At 39.1% G+C, this 19,663-nt stretch overlaps 1 protein-coding gene across 2 annotated transcripts in view; it reads right to left on the reverse strand.

Moving 5' to 3' along the window:
• Positions 1–232: 232 nt before the first annotated feature.
• LOC101859327 (probable flavin-containing monoamine oxidase A) overlaps positions 233–19,663 on the reverse strand; it is a 38,418-nt gene continuing 18,987 nt past the window's right edge. For both annotated transcript variants that reach the window (XM_005097667.3, XM_035969593.1), the window contains exons 5-13: positions 19,360–19,534; positions 17,005–17,119; positions 15,405–15,562; positions 14,401–14,490; positions 12,416–12,506; positions 10,557–10,657; positions 9,515–9,694; positions 5,190–5,377; positions 233–4,011 (exon numbers count right to left, since the gene is read on the reverse strand). In XM_005097667.3, coding sequence (XP_005097724.1) covers positions 3,693–4,011; positions 5,190–5,377; positions 9,515–9,694; positions 10,557–10,657; positions 12,416–12,506; positions 14,401–14,490; positions 15,405–15,562; positions 17,005–17,119; positions 19,360–19,534 — 1,417 coding nt within the window. In that variant the 3' untranslated portion in view covers positions 233–3,692. The remainder of the gene's footprint in view (positions 4,012–5,189; positions 5,378–9,514; positions 9,695–10,556; positions 10,658–12,415; positions 12,507–14,400; positions 14,491–15,404; positions 15,563–17,004; positions 17,120–19,359; positions 19,535–19,663) is intronic.

Raw genomic sequence — 19,663 nt, forward strand, 5'->3', positions numbered from 1 at the left:
GAAATCAGGCGCTCGTCAAAATAACAAAATCAAAGAAATTGGTATTTGTTTGGCTGATGGGCAATTTTTTTTCTAATTTAATTTTTTTGGCTCAGCACCTTTTACGTCCATTTAAAAAACACATTTTTGTTTTACTGAAAAACATTGAGTAATGGCACAAAAAATTTAAATTTTCAGTTTCCAAGGACTCTTAGGCTATGGAAGTTACCAGACTTTGGCCGACATTTTCTCATTAATTTTACCTCTGAACCTTGCGAGCCTGATCTCCTTCAATCGCAATTATATTTCCACTTCCATTCAACATAAAAGGATATTTTTTTCACCAAATGGGAGGCAAATGAACAGGCTTTAAGATGATACCAATAACCCCATATGCTAAAAAATTGAGGAGCGCCTGACTCCACCACGCCGTGACACATGTGACATATTATTATTTATACTTTACTCAAAGCTAGGGTGAATACAATGCTATGGGATTTGGGCTTTATTTCATGCACAGTAGCACAAATTTCATTGCATAATTTCTGTAAGACAAATGCATCTCACAGATTACACATATGCATCGATATTCCCCAACTTAAAAATTTCTTAAATATAAAACAGTGGAGACTTAAAAGGTGATTTCAAATCACAGAAACAGAAGTATTAAAGTACATAAAAAAACAAATTCACATAAAAATACTATGTAAGTTCAAAACTCCTTAAAAATAGTTTCATAGTGAATGATTGCTTCTCACGTCTTTAGCAAACTAGTAACACTTCAAACAAGTCCAAACTAGCTTTAGCATATCATCAAATCCATGCACCTGAAGGGGAGTCAGAAATCAACAGCACCATGCCCGATACACAAGGCAAAGTATGCTCTCACTGCTGCAAGTGATGCCACTTGAGAATAAGTTTTTATATAAATAAATCTGCCCCTTTTCTACGATTCTATTTTTTAATACACAAAATAGTTAATTAAATGAAAATCCATTTCAGAATGTCAATGAATAATATATTCAGTCAGCGGTTGGTGGGCGCTCTGGATTAATCGTTTTCTTCTCTTTTGTTTTCAGTGATATTATTATCCTTATCCTAACATGATAAATGAATTCACTGTTGTTTATACGACAATTGTAAAATCTACTTCCTATCAATACAATTAAGGTCATTTAGGAGGCCGGCCATTCAGGGCTAACCCAGGCTGAGTGGGAAACAGCATCTCAGCGCACGGAGGGAGATACTTGATAAAATAACTTCCCTACTCAAGACTTGTAAAAATCATGGGGGCTTTTTTTGCCTTCAACAGCCATGAGCCCAACCATTACATCACACAAGCTGCGCCATTGCCATGGTTATTGTCATTCACTTGCAGTTAACTACGTCATGTTTAACTTAACAAAAACCACAATATTACAATGTGATTAGTTTGAATAATTTTATCACACCACTCCCAGGGTAGAACTCATTTCCAAAGCTGATTGCAAAACTGTACCATGAATAGCTATACAAGAAGAAAATCAATAAAACGAGTAAGTAAATCAGGTTAACACAGATCAGGGATTACAAAGGTTAAACAAAAGAGGCAACTGCCACTAAATGTCGATATACAGAGAATGACTCAGCAAAAGCAGAAAGGGGAACAAGAAAACAGAAAAATAGTAAGTACATCAACAGAATCTTCTGCGCATTTCTGTCCCTCAGTAGAAATAAATGTAAAATTAAGAAAAAAATCTTAGAACTGAACCATGACCACATGATCACCTCAGGAAGTAGGAAGCCAACAAAGAATAATAAGAGCCATCATGGCCTTAAATCATAGAGAAACAAAAGGCTTTAAAAAAATGAAGGGTCACGAGCATTAAAACTACTTTCTTAAATCATAGGAAGCCTGAATCCCTTTATAACAAATTCACTAATGAATTACCATAGTAGGTAGCGATATAATACTTTATACAATGCAAACCATGACAAAATGTCTGTAGGAAATACCCTGTCAGCTTGAAAACAGTGACCCTGTCCTACCATCATGGTTTGTAGTAAGGAAAGATATTCATAGGGAATCTTCGCTTCTAATGCAAAGAACATAGAGACATTTTCTACATCAGCAACACTCCCATTAGTGACAGAGAGTACTAAAAAGGAAATGACAACTGCCAAGTTTCTATTTTATATTTTTTCTAACCTCGAACAAGGGCTGGTAATCTTGAATCCACACATCATAAAAAGCTACATTTTTCCAAGATTTCTCCTTTGAACACACTGTATCTTTCTTAGAGTAAGCTAACTTGGCCAGAAACAATGACAACAACTCATCCCATCATGCTGGATCTAAAGCGGTAAAACAGAATTTTGAGAAAAAGTTGATTAAAGCTGGGTATTCATGAATTTGTAGACTTGTTGACAGCATGGAAGCTTATAAATAAAATGAAAATCATGCACAATTGGGATAAAACATGTATTTCTAGGAAAGTAGATAGCTGAGGATGAAATGGAAGCAAAAACCTCACACAGCTTATCTCTTTTTACATTTTGCTAATGACAGATGATCAACTTCCCCTCAATAACAAAGACATTATAATTCATTTGTGACAAGTGAGTATGACCCTGGTTTTCTTAGAAGTAAATAAATACAATATCAAACACAACAAGCAATTTCCTGCAAGCACAAAAGAGAGAAAAACACCCCTTGGAGCCGAACACAAGAAATGATTGTAATTTTGACGAGTCCTGAAGGAATGTTGCACTTCACACGTATGAAGAGATTTGGCTTGCATAACCCTCAAAACAAATTTTGGAAAAACAAAAAAAACCCAACCTTTTCCTCACGCCCCACTTTATTGAAGAACTTCACATTGCAGAGTGAGGGTCTGGTTAGGGAAAGCCACAAACATAAAAAGCCATACACAAAAGTGTGTAAGCCTGGGCATTAATACAAAAAAGTATCATATTTATCTTTATATGTACAAGTGTGAAGGTTTACTATAAGATTAAATGCATTACAGGCCTCTTTGAAGCGTTATAAGATATTAAAGACCTAGTTCCTGTGAAACTATGTGACTGTCAGAACAGGGCACCAGTTCTCTGGTGAAAATTGTAATTTTGAACGTTTTACGCCCCCATCAATACAGGCAGACTAAGTTCTATGTGGAGACCACTGAATATGTAATACAGTCATATGAACATCTGATTTGTATCAAACAAGTCTAGTGAATAACTCATGTATGCGATACATATACACAGGCCACAGACTAATATTTCAAGTGCACAATACATGTTTAGACAGAGACATTAACGTTTCATGTTAGAACGTCAATTACCTTGAACAAGACCAACCTGACATTGCAACACAGACTATAATTAGGTAACTGCAGGAGTTTTTTCAACAGCACAAAATTTCCTCAGCGTACCATATTTAGAAATGCCACAAAAACTGAATATCCCTGGTACCATCTTAATGCTGATGCATGTATGAAATTTGGCATACGCAGAAAAACAACAACTGAAAAGCCAAAAACAACCTGTTTTCTCCAGAAACCAAGTTTTGTTCTTATCTTGATTTATAGTCTGAACAAAACAATACTCATAAAAGAGGTATGTATCTTAATAAAAACATGAAAACAGTTAAATATCTTATCCACCTTAGAATAATAGTTAGCAAGTATCACAGTTGAAAAATGAAAGTTATTACACAGTACCGACTTTCCCAATCATGATAAAAATGGCAACTTTACGTTCCATTGCGTGTATTTGTTCATAAAATACACAGCAACCGTAGCAACTCCACATGTAATGACAGCAGCCCCGACAACATTCACAGCTCGTCCATACATGTTGCGTTTGACAGCCTCGTGAGACTCTTTCTTTTCCCTGTGCAGTGAAGACTTGGATAACACAATTTCCTCTGGATTCAGAGATTTTGGCCGAAGTTTGTAGATAACCTCCAGGGCGGCCCGCTCACCTGCCTCCACGGCCCCGCTCATATAGCCACTCCATGCTGTCGCTGTCTCAGTACCAGCAAAATGAAGTCTTTGGGGAATAGAAAAATGGGAACAGATTAGTAAACTAACCGAAAGAAAAGTGAACAATCTCCACCCTCCCCCCCCCCCCCTTCCCTGGAGGCACAACAAAAAAGTTCAATAAGCATATTCAGGGTGCAAACAAATGGTAACAAATACAAAATTTTATGAGGAAACAACTGTACAACATGGGTTCATGGCCTCTATAAACACGGTTAGGTTATCTAAGAGACAGAGCCACCAGTTTTGATAGCAAACCCTTGAAGTGAGCAGATCATTATAAAACTACTTCATCTTAGAAATAAGAACAGATCTGACTCTTAACCCTTAAATCTATACCACTGGTAACCGCTAATGCCGTATTTTCCTGTAGGCCTACAACTGGTAGCCACTGGTCAACTTTATCATTTAATTCCCAGTGCTAGAAACAGGGCATGTAACTCCAGATGACTCTGTCACAAGCAGAAAGTGTGATAATGTCATAAAAGCCATTTTACATAAAAAGTTAGGAATTTTTGCATTAAAAAAAAAAAAGTGATTTTTCGCTGCCACGCCCATCAGACTGCAATATTTTTTACATTTTTTATGCTGAACCAGACCCAGATAATTATTGCTAGTCAGATGACGATAGTGGGAGTGGCAGCGGATCGCCACTAGAGCTGCCAGAGGCTAGATCTACGCCTGGGCCTAATGATGCCTTGACTGTCGTGGAGTCAGGGATCCCACATAAGACTTTACTTGTAGAGTTGGTCCTAAAATCAATGTTTTAACTTCTTTCCCCTTTTGTCCAAACTGTGCATTCATACATACAGAACACATTCAATTTTAAGTAAAATCAGACAATTAAAGACGGTAAATAAAACAATGAAACAACCTGAATTCTTCTATTACCTCCATTTTAATTCAGAATTCTAGGGTGGAATGAAAAAAAAAACCGCGAGGGCTTTAAGGGTTAAACTAAGTTAAGAATTGAGGGAAAGTAATGAATAAAAATTGCTCAAAATCAGCCTTTCTCTTTATTAAAGTTAAAGTTCAACCCAAGTTCAACAACACCCTATTACTGGTTTGAACCAGGGTCATCTAGGTCTTAATTCAGCACGATACCTTCTGAGCTCACAGTGTGCCTTGCTTAACCCCATCACAGCAAAAAAAATTGTAACAAAACCAATAAAATAATAATACACATACCTCCCCTCAGGGTGTTGAATGGCATGGCAAAAGTTCTGCATGCCTCCTGGGGACACGAATGACACTGGGCCACCCCATGAGTAAGGCTCTGTGTTCCAGTCCTTCTCCACATAGTCTAGGAAGGAATAAACTTCTTCCCCAAAGAAGAAAGCAAAATGATCTAGTATAGCCTTCTGCCGAACTTTTGCCTGGAACAAGGAAACAAAGTAGAATAAAAAAAAAAGAATAACAGACACCATACAAAAATAGCATTTAATAATATTTTTTTCACCAGAGTATCAGTCTGCGTATGAGTTTAAGAGAATGATCATCCTATTTTGGTTGTGAAAATGAGAGGCAGCAGACAAGGACAACATGGTAACATATGGCAAAACTGCGAAGAGATGGTTTAAAGCAAAAGAAGATGATGTCAGTTTTAACATAGTAAGGTCCATCTTTAATGGAGACAAAGTCAGTCAGGTGGAGATCTATGGAAACTCCCCAATAGATGGACTTTGAAGAACACTTTATGTGCAAACTATGCAGCCATCGTGTAGGAAAAGAGCAAGAAACTTATCAGCTGTCCCTGAGGTTTTAGCATCACTCATCAAGAGTACAGAAAAATCAGTTTGGGAAAAATAGCATACATCATAAGAAACACATGAAAATGAGACATAGGTTGCTGGGCCTGAAGATTCAAAACAAGGCAAACAGTAAAGATTACAATTAAAAATCATACACAAATTTTTTCAAAAGCCAATTGCAGCAAAAGATTTATCATAATATGCATGCAAAAATACAGGATTTTAACAAAGCTATGACTCTTCTGCTCCAATAACGTGGGAGGTTTGTGATATATTCATGTGTTTCTTTATATCAAAAATGTTTTTTGCCGTTTCAAAATTTAATTTTTGGTAAGAAGCGAAAAGCCTTCTTGTTCGAGAAACAATCCGTTGAGCTTTCCAAGCTCGATCTTCCAGCGTTCGTCTCCAGCATAGACGCGATGAAAATGAAATACCCAAGTAACTATAATAGGTTAAAGTCTCTAAGATCTTATCCTCCCAATACCATCTCTCAGATCTTTTGAGATAGCCTCCATTTCTAAAAACAACAATCTTACTTTTCTCTGTATTCACTTTTAAACCCCATATCTGGCTGAAATCATATAACACATTGATTTTCTTTTGTAAACCTCTGACATTGTCGTCAAAAAGACTTGGGTCATCAGCGTACATTAAACATAAAATACCATCATTATCATTGGGCAATACCTGTATAGCATGGGAATTTGAATCTGAAAGGTGTTTTTCAAATTGAGATATAAACAAAGAAAATAATATAGGGATAATATAGGGCTAAGTATGCAGCCTTGTTTGACACCAGATGCACATTGGAAGTATTCAGTAATATATCATTTCATGGATCCTCGTTCATCTGAACAGACTTTAACACATGAAAGAACACTTTGATACATATTTTTCAAAATAGTATACATTGGTCCAGAACAGCCAAGACTTCTCAATACTGTCCAAAGCGTTTCTCTGTCAACCCAATCAAGTGCATTAAAAAAGTCAACAAAACATACATAGAACCTTCCGCCAGGCTTGGAGATATATTTTAGGACCCAAGATTGGAGAGAAAATATATGATCTATTGTAGAGTTATTTCGTCTAAAACCAGCCTGAGATTCAGGGATGAAGTTACCTTCATCACACCATTGTTGCAGTCTTCTATTCAATATGAATGAGAACAATTTACCAAGAACATATAGTAAACTAATACCCCTATAGTTATTTACATCATTTATGTTTCCTTTTTTGTGCAAACTAAATATCATAGACTAGGTCCACTCCTCCACTGCCTGTGAAGAAAACTGAATTGAAAAGCGATAGGAGAAATTCAGCCAGGTCCTGGCAACCGAATTTGTAAAATTCCGGCGAAAGGCCGTCAGGTCCACAAGCCTTGCCAGATTTTAAATTATTTATAGCCAATACAATTTCATCTCTTGAAATGGGTGAATTTAACAAGTCACCTGAGACTGTAAGGAAACAGATGAGTTCAAGCTGGTTGACTTGTCATTTCTGTTGGCGTTACCACCAGACCCCGAGAGGGGGTTTAGCAATTTCTCAAAATAGACATACCATTCTCTGAGTTTGATAGTATTCTTTGTTACCGGGTTTTTACACAAAAGGGTATTGACTGGTTTCCAAAAATCTTTCGAATTGCGCTTCAAACAATTCTGAATAAGAATTTGAGTTTGTAATGGTGTATAATGTGATTTTTTAAATTTACAAAGGTTTTTAAATTTCTTTTTCAAAGCGAAGTAGTTATCTTATGCTTCATTTGAGTTCGAAATAGGAAATTCCTGTAATGCTTTGTATTTTTGCCTTTTTGCATAATAGCATTCATTATCAAACCATGGTGGTAGGGAGGTACACTTTTTGAACCTTTTAACACCTGTAGATTGCATACAATTGGCTGCGCTTTTAACACAATTATTCAACATCACAACAGCATCGTTTGTTTTACCTACATGGATAAGATCAGAAAAATCATTTTGAACACATAACAGGTTGTCCTCTAATGCCTGTACATAGTCTTCGATGTCTGAGTTGTTCCAAAAACATTTCTGGATATCATATAATGGACACAAAACTTCTTGTTCTATGGGTTCACATTTGATGCCACGAGCTGTCAGCATTAGGCTAAGAGGGAAATGGTCAGACTCTGATCTAGGGAGTATTTTAAAGGCTTTAATTACATCCTGAAACCCATCCGTGCTTACAATGATGTCATCTACAACTGACTTGCCTTTGTTTGCAATGCAGGTGATGTTCCCTTCCTCGTCTACATTTGTTCTGCCATTCAGTATTTAAAGTTTGTTAATTTTACAAAACTCTATAAGTTGAAGCCCAAATGCGTTTGTTTCTAAATCCCCAGACTTAGGCGCAGCCAAACTGCGGATGGCGCTGGCCTGAGCTGGCCTGGGGCTGGCCTGGGTCAGGGGGCTGGTGGTGCACCAGTCATGGTGCCAGTGCTGGTGTGTTCAGCTGGGGCTGGGCTGGGGCTGGGGCTAGAACTAGGAGGACATAGGTCATCGGTGCGTGTCTCCTGTGTTAACATTCTTTTCCTGAGAAATATTTTAGGCCTACACACGTGTGGTTTCAGTTTCAGTTCCTCCATCTTGTGTTTTTCATTTAAACTGCGCTATCTTCGTCTTCTCTAAAAGTCATTCTGACGATGAGGTAACCATAATTGTTTTACTTCTTTTGAAGAAGCTATTGCAAAAGAAAAGAAGAAGATCACGGATTCACCCTCCTATCAACGCCAAAAGGAACGCAAGAGGATTTTTATGTAGACCTTATTCCCAACTGTGTGATGACGAGCAGAAGTTTTTAAATTACACATGAAATATACCCACTACTACTACATGTAGTAATGTAGGCCTAGGCCTAGTACTAGGCTACGGTACTACACGTCTATCAACTTGGTTAGAGCACACGTATGAAGACACAACCGTTCAGGGCCCAACAACTATTTCTACATATCTAGAACTACATCTAGCTAGACCTACAATCACCTGCTTATATTAACTAATCCATCAGTTTATCAAAACCATACAGAAAATATTCACTCACATATCAGCAAACATTTGAAATCACGAAAATGTTATGAAGTCTTCGCCTAGCCGGTAGAGATGAAAGAAGGTCATTGTATAAAAATCCATAAAATCGTGAAATAAAGACGTATTTTACACAAAATCCACTAAATTTATATCGAATAAGGTTGCAACCAATGCATAATTTCAATATATTTAACAATTTTGTTAAACCTGTCCGCAAATGTTGACAAAATGCCAAAATGAATGCTGAATCCAAACTGCCACTACCAGCCTGGGGCTACGAAAAAATAGAGCATACACTACCAGGCCTGGCGCCACGGACTGGTGGAGCGCGAGGCTGGACCTCCACCATCTTCGGTCTGGCTGCGTCTATATAAAATTACACGTGATTTATTGCCGAGCCACCAGCCCCGGGCCAGCCCCAGGCCAGCGCCATCCGCAGTCTGGCATGGGCCTTACGACCCCTGACATCAAAATCCATAAAATCTGAGATAAGATCGCAAGTGTCAAATTCATATTAAAAAGACGCCACGTTATCAGGGCTTATTGATCAAGTCCAAAAGCTTATGAATCTGAGACAGTACAGACAGCACGTTGCAGGTATCCCAGCTCAAAAGTAATGGAATTTCTAGTGAACAAGAAGTTAAAAAGGAAATTACTGTCAAAATATTCGTATATAACCACAAGTCAAAAGACATAGAGGTAGAGAAAGTTGAGCACTCACAGTCTTCTTCCCCCACTCCACAGCGGGTTGACCACCCACAAAGCCGATAAGAGCCGGGCAGCCAGACTCAGAGGTGCCGTCGTAGGTGATACAGAGAGGCCTTCTGGCACAGCCGTGCACTCTGGAGATGCCTCCGTCAGTGACCACCTCACCAGACATGTTGGATGCTCTCCAAAATGCCTGAGGGACAAGGAAGGATCCCACAAGATACAGTATCCATGATTAGGAAGCAGACAGTCACATCTCGCGATTGTAATGATTGTAAATATTTCATATTCCCATCGACACAATTTACACCAAAGAAGGAGGAGGAGGAGGAGGAGGAGGAGGAGGAGGGGATTGTACTATCATATTTTAACTCCAATTCTATTCCCTCTGTTCAACTTCTTTTTAACCCTTATTCTGTACCAGCAACACACTTAACCAGCAGCTAACTGCCAGGAATACAGAGATGGAAGCAAAATGCTAATATTTATTCTATGTCTGGAAGAGGCAAAAGTACTAATAATAAAGACAACAAGACAATATAGCATCTCTCCAATGTTCATCTCTCCAACACGTGCCGTAGTATGCCAGGCATCTAATCTGCATATCAGTACTTAGCTTGATGTAATCCTATAGTGAGAAAATAAACGCTTCCGTCAGTGTGCGCAGCCACAAGCCTTGATTTCCATTTGCTAGTCAATTAGGTGTACCTGTGACACAATTTGTCAAGCAAGCATTGATCTGAACATAGCCTCCTGTGGCTTCTTTTATGATACAAAAATGGCTTGTTTTAGTAGAGGTTCAACAGCGCTCGCAACTGCATAAGGTCATAATATGAGCTCCAGAAGATTAGAGGTGTTACAAGAGAGTAACAAACATAAAAAAGAAGAAGGGGAGATAAGGATGATAGATGTCTGATAGGAAAGAAGGAGCAAACCACACCAGAGCACCCGCCAACCACCCACCAAAAATGGCTGACATCAGGCATGGTACTAAAGACGAAAAAGATTTGTCATGTGTAGACAGTCTTGACAACAACACAGAAGACACCACTCACTTTCTCAAAGGTCACAATAACTTTGATCATGCTCCCCATAGGCATTCTCTTGATGAAGTCAACTTTCTCACTGGACAGTGGAGGGTTGAAGGTGATATGTTCTGGAAAACAACAATACACAAGAATATTATCACCACAAATAAACATTGCGAATGTCCTTAAGACCACTCATGACTTTGTTCTCATTAGCATTCTCCATTTCAAGATATTCTTCAGATTTGCAATCCTTCAGAAACATGCACATAGAAGGTATAACACAATTCAAAATAAGGCCTTTGAGTAATTTAAAATAATAAGCCATACTGACTTGATAAATGAAAGACAGCTACAACTGAGTTTGTTTTGTTAGAGGTTTTACGGCACCCGCAACTGCATAAGGTCAGATGAGCGCCAGAAGACTAGAGGTGTTACAACAGAGCAACAAACATACAAAAGGAGGGGAGATAAGGACGACTGATGTTTGATAGGAAACAAGAAGAAAACCACACCAGAGCACCCGTCAACCACCCACTGCAACTGAGGGTAGACACATACAGTTCATCTGGACAGCATGCCACAGTTAACATGCTGAACCGTACCCCAGAGGCACCATCATGGGAAAAGAAAAACACAAACATAATTATACACACGTCCATTACTATGTTCACCACAAAAGATGACCACAGCCACCTGAGCAAGAAGTCCCTCACCCTGTCCATGCTTGAACAAAGATACCCACGAGAAGCATGGATAAGGATCTATACAGACAGATCTGCCACTGATGCTGTGAAAAGAGGAGGAGCCGGAGTGTACGTACAGTTCCCAAATGGACGACGACAAGCAGAGGCAGTCCCAACAGGGCGACATTGTACAAACTACAGGGCAGAGACGGAGGCTCAAATACATGCAGCAAACATCATCAAGAATGTGGTAGACCCCCAAAGCCAAGTAGTATTCCAAACAGATGCCATGTCAGTACTGCAGGGAATCACTTCTGGCAAACTACCAAGGCTACGAAAAGTAATTGAGGACATCCCATGTCAGATGATCATGCTGCAGTGGATTCCATCACACTGTGGTGTCTTAGGAAATGAGCAGGCAGACAGGATGGCCAAACTAGGAGCACAGAAAGAGCAACCAGACAACAGCGTTGACTGCCCAGAAATAAAAACTATTTTATAAATACACTATTTTAAGCATCTCAGACACCAGATGGCTACCATGAGCTGTCCCCTCCAAGAACAAGTGATTACCTTCAGACTAAGGACACAACACACAAGACTGAGGCAACATTTGTGCAAATGTTTTAAACTAGTACAATCACCAAAATGCCAGTGTGGAGAGGCGGACCAAACTGTTGAACACATCCTTCAGCACTGCAAGACACACAGGGCCCTGAGACAGGAAACGTGGCCAACCCCACTGACGCTACAAGAGAAGCTATATGGGCCGACAGATGAACTAAGCAGGACGGCCTAATTTATGACAGATACCAGACTTCAAGTGTGATGCGATCGAGAAGAAGAAAAGAAGATCTGGACAGCATTATTCTGCTAAAGTCAGCCATAATTTGAGCCACATATGTTGCACTGATAAAATGGTAATCAGAACAAAAATGTATGACTGTCTACTTCAAAGCATTAAGTACTCCAAGTTAAGTGCTTCTAAAATATCAATTTCAGAGCAATGGTCTTTCACTTTTAAAAAACCCCAGATAATATTCCAGTTTTGTCATATATGCATTTGTCTGTAGAAGCTGAAAACCTATTTTCACCAGTCTAACATAAAAATAAAAAACAAGAAAACAAACTTCTAAAAGAAGCTAAACCAGACATTCCACCATTCACATAGACACTTCGAGGCAAACAAGCAAGGGTTACCTAGTGCCTTGGGCGGTGTGGCCAGAATGACGTATTCCGCACAGAATTTCATGCCACCCTTCGTCCAGACCTCCACAAACTTAGAATTTTCCTGATGACAACAATATAAGAATTAAAATAAACATTCTTTTCAAGACCATAACATGAGAATAACTGAACAAACAATGTACTGGGAATTTTTAAAGGACGTAACCTATGCAGTGTTACATACAAAAATGACAGATCCTGAAGCTGACGTATAAGGATAATAGACTTGAAAGGTTTAATGAACACCATAATGTGAGATTATCAACACAAACCTGACGTTGACGTAGTGACCCCAATATAAGGATAACAAAACAAACACTTAGCATGCTACTAATAGTCAAAATACAAATTCACAGCCCAAAAAAAGTCTGACCTACTGTCAATGTAACAAAAATATCATCAACCCCCCCTCCCCACCCCCAACCAGTACACACACACACACACACACACAAACACGCACGCACGCACGCACGCACGCACCAAGCACGCACGCACGCACGCACGCACGCACGCACACACACACACACACACACACACACACACACAGAGAGCTATAGCACTTGCTCAATCTCACCATCGTACCAAGATGCAAACAATTGGATGAAAATTTATTCAAGAACTGAGCCTTGCAGTAATATAAATTTGCTCAGCGTGTAGAACAGTACCAAACAATAAATCAGGAACATGGGCAACAAAAAAGCTACGTTAATTAAATTCCATGTCTTACTTCAAAGCAATCTAAAATAGATTTTCACTGTGAGGAAAAAAATTAACAATGAAGACAATTATCCATGGCACAGGGAACAAAACATTTATGTACGACAGGCAGACAGACAGACAAAGAGACAGACAGACACACACACAAATAAACACACACACACACACACACAGATATTTGTACATGCCAGAATAAAAAATAAAACATATTTAAAATGCAAAACTTTTTAAAAACAAATGGAAGTGTCTATGGACACCAGGATCCTGGTCTCCCTAGACAATAGACAACTAGGCTAGGAAGACCAGGGAAATTATTTACAATTCACTGATTCACACAGGTTCATGCACCCGTTTTCTTTTTCTTCAAGATGCCCGCCGCTTCATTGATGCCCCCCTCCCCAAATATTTCCGATTTGTAAAAAATACTACAACTATGTTGCGTGGCCTTTCATGATATGTAAAGATCATACAATTACTTTTTAAGAGTGTGGGATCGAGTCCTGATCCCAGAAGGTTCCCCCCCTGACTGACCAACAATTTTTCCCCGTAAAAATGTTTTGCTTTTCCTTTTATCAATTTAGGCCTGGTTAAAATTAGATAGTGGCTTTACTTGGTGTGTGAAACTCATGCATGCTTTTTTAAATTTTATTTTAGGCTCAGAAAGGCCAAATTTTATATAATATCTTTACATGTCACGAAAGGCCATGCAATAAAGATGTCAAGATGTAGTTTTTTACAACGGAAAAATTCGGAAACATGGGGGGGATGTCAATGAAGCGGCGTGCATCTTGAAGAAGAAGAAAATAGATGCAACAACCCGGAACCTGTGTGAACCGGTGAATCGCAGCACAAAAAATTTCACTGGTCTCCCTAGCCTAGCTGTCTAGGAAGACCAGGATCCAAAAAGCAAATGATCAATAGAAAAAACAAACTCTTCCTTGTCCCCAGTTAGCTAAGTTTTCCCGAGACCTGGCAATTTCAGGCCAGACATTACAAATTGCAAAACAGAGAGAGTGAGACAGAGAGACAGGGAGAGACAGAGAGGGACAGAGAGAGAGTGAGAGTGAATGAGATTGAGTGAAAGAGACAGAGAGAGACAAAGTGAGAGTAAGTGAAAGGGAGAGAAAGAGACCAAGATGTAGAAAGAGGCTGAGAGAGAGAGAGAGAGAGAGAGAGAGAGAGAGAGAGAGAGAGAGAGAGACAAAAGACAGAATACATGTATGTGTATGTACCGGTATTACCTGTTGTATATAGGCCGCTGCATCTCCTAAGTGGACCGACTCCTCCCCGATGTGTTGTGACAGACGCACAGCTATCTGTTGAGCTCCTCCCTGACACATCGCATGACACAGAGCAATTTCAAGGTCTTTCACACAGGTTTATTTAGATGACTTCACTTAGTTCACATTTTAGAACAGAATATCACAGTAGCTGTTGGAACAACGTATTGGTATATTGGTTTGTCCGCATCTCTCTCTCTCTCTCTCTCTCTTTCTCTCTCTCTCTCTCTCTCTCTCTCTCTCTCTCTCTCTCTCATCAGCTTGCTGACTACTTAAATAGGTATACTTTGAAAATAAATAGATGACAGTAGACAATATATACTAGCCTTAAAAATGGTATCTAAATTCTGGAAAAGAGCAAAGATTTGGTTAGGACTCTGTTTTGGCTCATATTAACAAAAACTGTTTTTGTTTCAAATAACAAGAAGCCCATAAAAACAACACCATTCAGCTGCACCATTTACACCCCCTACACTACAATTTTTATCATTAAGGAGGGGGGCCATTTTAACCCCAGCTGTCAAGGCCAACCCAAACTGTGTGGAACACATCCCAACAGAAAGACTGGGATTATAGCTGTTGAGATATCTTTCCTGCATGGGAATCGAACTCAAATCTTTTGCATTCCAGAGGTAAAGAAAACCATAACAATACTGATGTCACAAATTTACATTTAGACTCGGAGAAATAAATGGCAAAGGAAGGAAAGCTGAGGTGAATATCACCAACACATGTTGGACCTATCAGTAGTAACCTCCAAACACCCATCTGATTCGGCATATTGAGATCACAAAGTAGACTACAAGCACAAAATGATTGAATATGACAACATCAAGAACAAACAGATACATCTAGACCTCAAATGATTGTAACCCTTTTACATTCGTCATAGACGCCCCTGCAAAAGACAAAAAAAACCCAACTACTATACAGATGCCAGTCCTCTCAACCTTCCTTTCACTCACACATATCCGGGATTCCTGAGCGGTGTTTTCAGTGGCTTCGATCAGCTGGGTAATGCCGCCAGCCATCCGTATGTACAGGAGATAGTAGAGGAACGAGACCTGGCTCAGCTCACATCCCAGTACGCAGCGCATTGCTGCTGCCACTGTCCCCCGGGCAGCTGACAAAACAAACCAAAAAAAATATAGGGGGGGGGGGGGGGGGGGGGGGGAAAGTTTGCAAATTAATCGAGTTAATCAAGTAAAGAATGATGACTGAAAATAAAAACAATTTTGCACAACCAAACAGGATCTATTGCGGCAAAGCTTTATACAGAAAAATAACAAACTTTTTATGGGGAAGGGGCTGCCATCAGGTCATGTAAAAATCCATAACTGAAAAAAAAAATTGCACGCAACCAAAAATAAAGTACTGTAGTGAAGTGTTATTAGAAAAAAAAGGATACATTATAAAGGGTGGGAGTGAGACAACAAATGAGCCTTGGTAATAAACAATGACCAAAAACTAAAAACTATTCTGCACATCGAGAAAGGATTCATTGCGGTGGAGTTTTATTAGTAAAACATACAATATTTTACTGTACTCAAACAGGTCTTGTGCGACACACTTTGAACCTGAACATACTATCCGCAGGCCTACTTTGCCTTCATCCGTAACTTTGTTGTGGACTGAAGGCACACCTCAGAATGCATTGGTGCAAATCTAGCAGTTGACTAATGGGAGCTCAAGTGCATGATTCCTACATGGTTCACAGGATCAGGACTCAGAGGGCTGACATAACAGAAAAACTGCAAGAGTCTTCCAGGGATGAGGACTAATCCCGAAACATTTTTCTGAAGATTCTGCGACAGCAGCAGGGGGTCAGCTCCCCCTGAAGCCGGGAAAAAATTTACGTATTTAACTTTAAAAACGTAGTCTCAGAGAGTGGTTTGATTTTTTTTTTTTAAGAAATATAATAAGGTGTTATTTCACTAGGTAACAAACATACTTGATAAAATAAAAAAATACAGAAGTCTACATTCATCTAGACGTCTAAATACTTACATTACAAAGAATGCTTCTACAGGTCAGCTCAATGTTATTGTTTGATGCAGTAATTCTTTTCCCTGCATGTTCATGTTCTCATGTTCAAGTAGGAGGAAAAATGGTAGTACGTAACTCTTTCAAGTGCAGTGCAGCAATAGTTTATCCACACCCACTTTCCCACAGCAAGAAATTGTTCAAATCCACAATGCAACAGTGCAGTCGTTGGTAAATTTTTTGTTGTTGAAAATTTTCGGAGAATCCCCATCACAGGCCATCTTATGTAAAAGGGTACAACTTTCAAACATGTCAACCTCCTACAAATCGATACTTGGGTGACAGGTAACATCCCAAGACAAATAATCTCAAAGCACAAAAATAAACAATTCCACTCAAACAGACATACACATTCTCTCCCCCCCCCCTCCCCTCTCTTATCACTTTCCCATCTCTTTTATACCTCATACATACACCAATAAATGAGCATGATAAGATGTTATTTCACAAAAGCAACTATATATACAATTCTAACATTACTCTACTGAAAACCCTTCTTCAAGATCAAACCTGAGCACTTACCACTGGTGTATAGAGTGCGGTCAAGAAAAGCCGCAGCACTCATGGCATCCCACTGAACAGCTTTGGGGTGCGAGTAGGGGTCTTCCACCAACAGCTGCTTCTGGTAGTACTCAATCTATCAAACAAAAAGATGAGTCGTCATTGTCATGTCATGTAATCAAGCACCAAAACAAAAATTCAGCATGGTAGAATAAGCATAACAAAGCACTTTAAAAAACTTGAACATAATATTATTTTTATCACTGCTACTACTTCTCATTGAAGCAATGATATAACAATGCCATTTAAAATTTAAGCTCAACACATTTAACATTAAGCTGCGACTGTCTGCAGTATACACATGAAAAGGAAAAACAAAAAAGGCAGGAAAAACCAAACAACAACAAATTGGCTATGGCATATAAAAAAAGAAGACAATAATAGATTGGACATGCACTCAGGAAGCCAGCCCACAACATGACAAGACAGAGCTTAAAAAGAGATCAAGAGGCAGATGTCAGGCATATGGGACACAGCTGGCTGGGGGTGGAGAAGATTGCTCTGAACATAGGCAGGTAAAGAGCCCTTCTTGGTAGCCTACATCCAACATCAGTCTGAGAGAGGTGAATGATGGTGATGAAGTAAACCAAATTTAAAAGCTAAACAACAGCACTAATTACTATCCTTCATCTCTGTTTACCAGCAGTGTACTTTTGAACTTTGGCAGTGTGGGTGGCTTTCATAGCTTTCTATTCAATTTGATTAGACCTGTCACAGCTGAAAGTTAAATTTGATGTCCGGCTTCTTAACTTATTTATGGTATCAGTGTTGAAGAGGACCCTAAACCTGAACTATAAAAACCATAAAACACATTCATACCTCAACCACTGATAATCTCAGAAATACACACTATTGGCTTGCCCCATAAAACATTATTCTAATTCTAATTTGAAGAAGACAGGTCAGAAAACTATGTTTGTTCGTAATTACTGCAGACAGTAAAAGAACTAAATTGGGGGTCTATGGCACAAATGCTATAGCTGAGCTCTTCATTTTGTAAAGGAATGTATCAACGGCATTATGCTCTCAACACGCGGTGTTTTTACAAAAATCATTCAAGATACAAAAACAAAAATTAAATATTCTAGTTTAAATGATAACAGAAGACAAAAAACTTAGCCCTCAGTACTTTTATATCATATATAGTGCATGCTGACTCCTGGTTTTTATTGAGGACCCACAGATCCACCTCAGCAAAGGTTTTACATACAACCATTGATATGCAAATAAGGTAGACACTTTGTCTCATCTTCGATATGAACATAACAATATCAGTGTCGCTATGTTTTAACTGTGAAACTGGAAGAAACAGGGCTCTTTTTTCAAAACCATTGCTGAGGTCAATCATCCTATCCTCAATAAAAATCAGGATTCAGATCGCACTATGAATATTAATTCAGAACATTTTTTTTTCTTCCTTGGCCTTTTGAAAAATGTTCAAGAAACCATTTACTCCAGTAGACCATAACATCATTGAAATGCAGATGAGGTACAGTCGGGTAGAGATAACTCAAACACATCAGGGACTGGCAAATATGTTCTACACACCCATAAGTTGGGTAAAAAGATATGGTGCAAAAATGAAAGAGATATGTATCACGATGTAATGGAATCAGAAGCTCGTCAATTTCTCGGCATAATGAGTTATAGGCATATTCTTATCCCTTTGAACCCTGGCCTCCTGAGGCTACCATGCCTCTCTACTTGAGCTCTTGAGCAATATAATTCTAACATTCATATTATCGTTATAATCACATTCCAAATCCCACCGAGGGTAGTCCTTGTCATTATCAGTATCTAATTCAGAAAGATCTTCAAAATAATCGATAATGTCGTGTAGTAAAAGCTGTTTTACGTACACGCTTTCTCTCAGGCGGGCCGGGTTGGGGATGGGGTCTCGTTCAAAGTTAAGATAGATAAATGAAGGAGGTGGGGGGCGCCTGGTGTCAGAGGTAAAATCAGAGAGAAAATGGACATCAAAGTTAATTGACTTCCAAAGTTGTAGTGTCCTTGAAAACTGATTTTTTAAAAATTTTTGTGGTGCCCTCGTTCAACATTTTTCAGTAAAATTCGTGCAGGAATGTTTTCAATGGCACAAAAGGTGCTGAGCACAAAACAAAAAAATCAATAGAAACTGCCACAAAGGTGAAAAAATGTCCCTTTCTCTAATTTAATCATTTTGACAAGTGCCTGATTTCACTGTGACGCCACAACACATATCTATCGAAGAAATGGTAAATTGTATGCGCTATCCCTGATTTAGAGTTTACCATGTTCATGATATCTGGGCCCGACTGTATAAAGAAGTTGCCTCACCTTGGACATGAACAAGTACAAGTCAAGGAGCTCCAGGATAGACAGGCGAGGGATGGTGGATGTGTACGAGTGGACCTTGCCCTGCCCTAGCTGCATCAACTTCTTGCCCGCAATGTACTGAGGGTATGTCTTCAGCTGGAGTTCTTTCAACAACTTGGTCACATGGACTTGACATCTGGAATAGACACAGTGACCCTGAGCTTAGAAAAGCTGTTTTCACAGTAGAAGGTCTCAGTCTCATGGTCTTCTTCTACTTTTAACTTCGTACACAATATCTGTGTGTGTGTGTGTGTGTGTGTGTGTG

The sequence above is a fragment of the Aplysia californica genome, unplaced genomic scaffold (genome assembly GCF_000002075.1).
Source record: "Aplysia californica isolate F4 #8 unplaced genomic scaffold, AplCal3.0 scaffold00161, whole genome shotgun sequence".
NCBI classification, from domain to species: Eukaryota; Metazoa; Mollusca; class Gastropoda; order Aplysiida; family Aplysiidae; genus Aplysia; species Aplysia californica.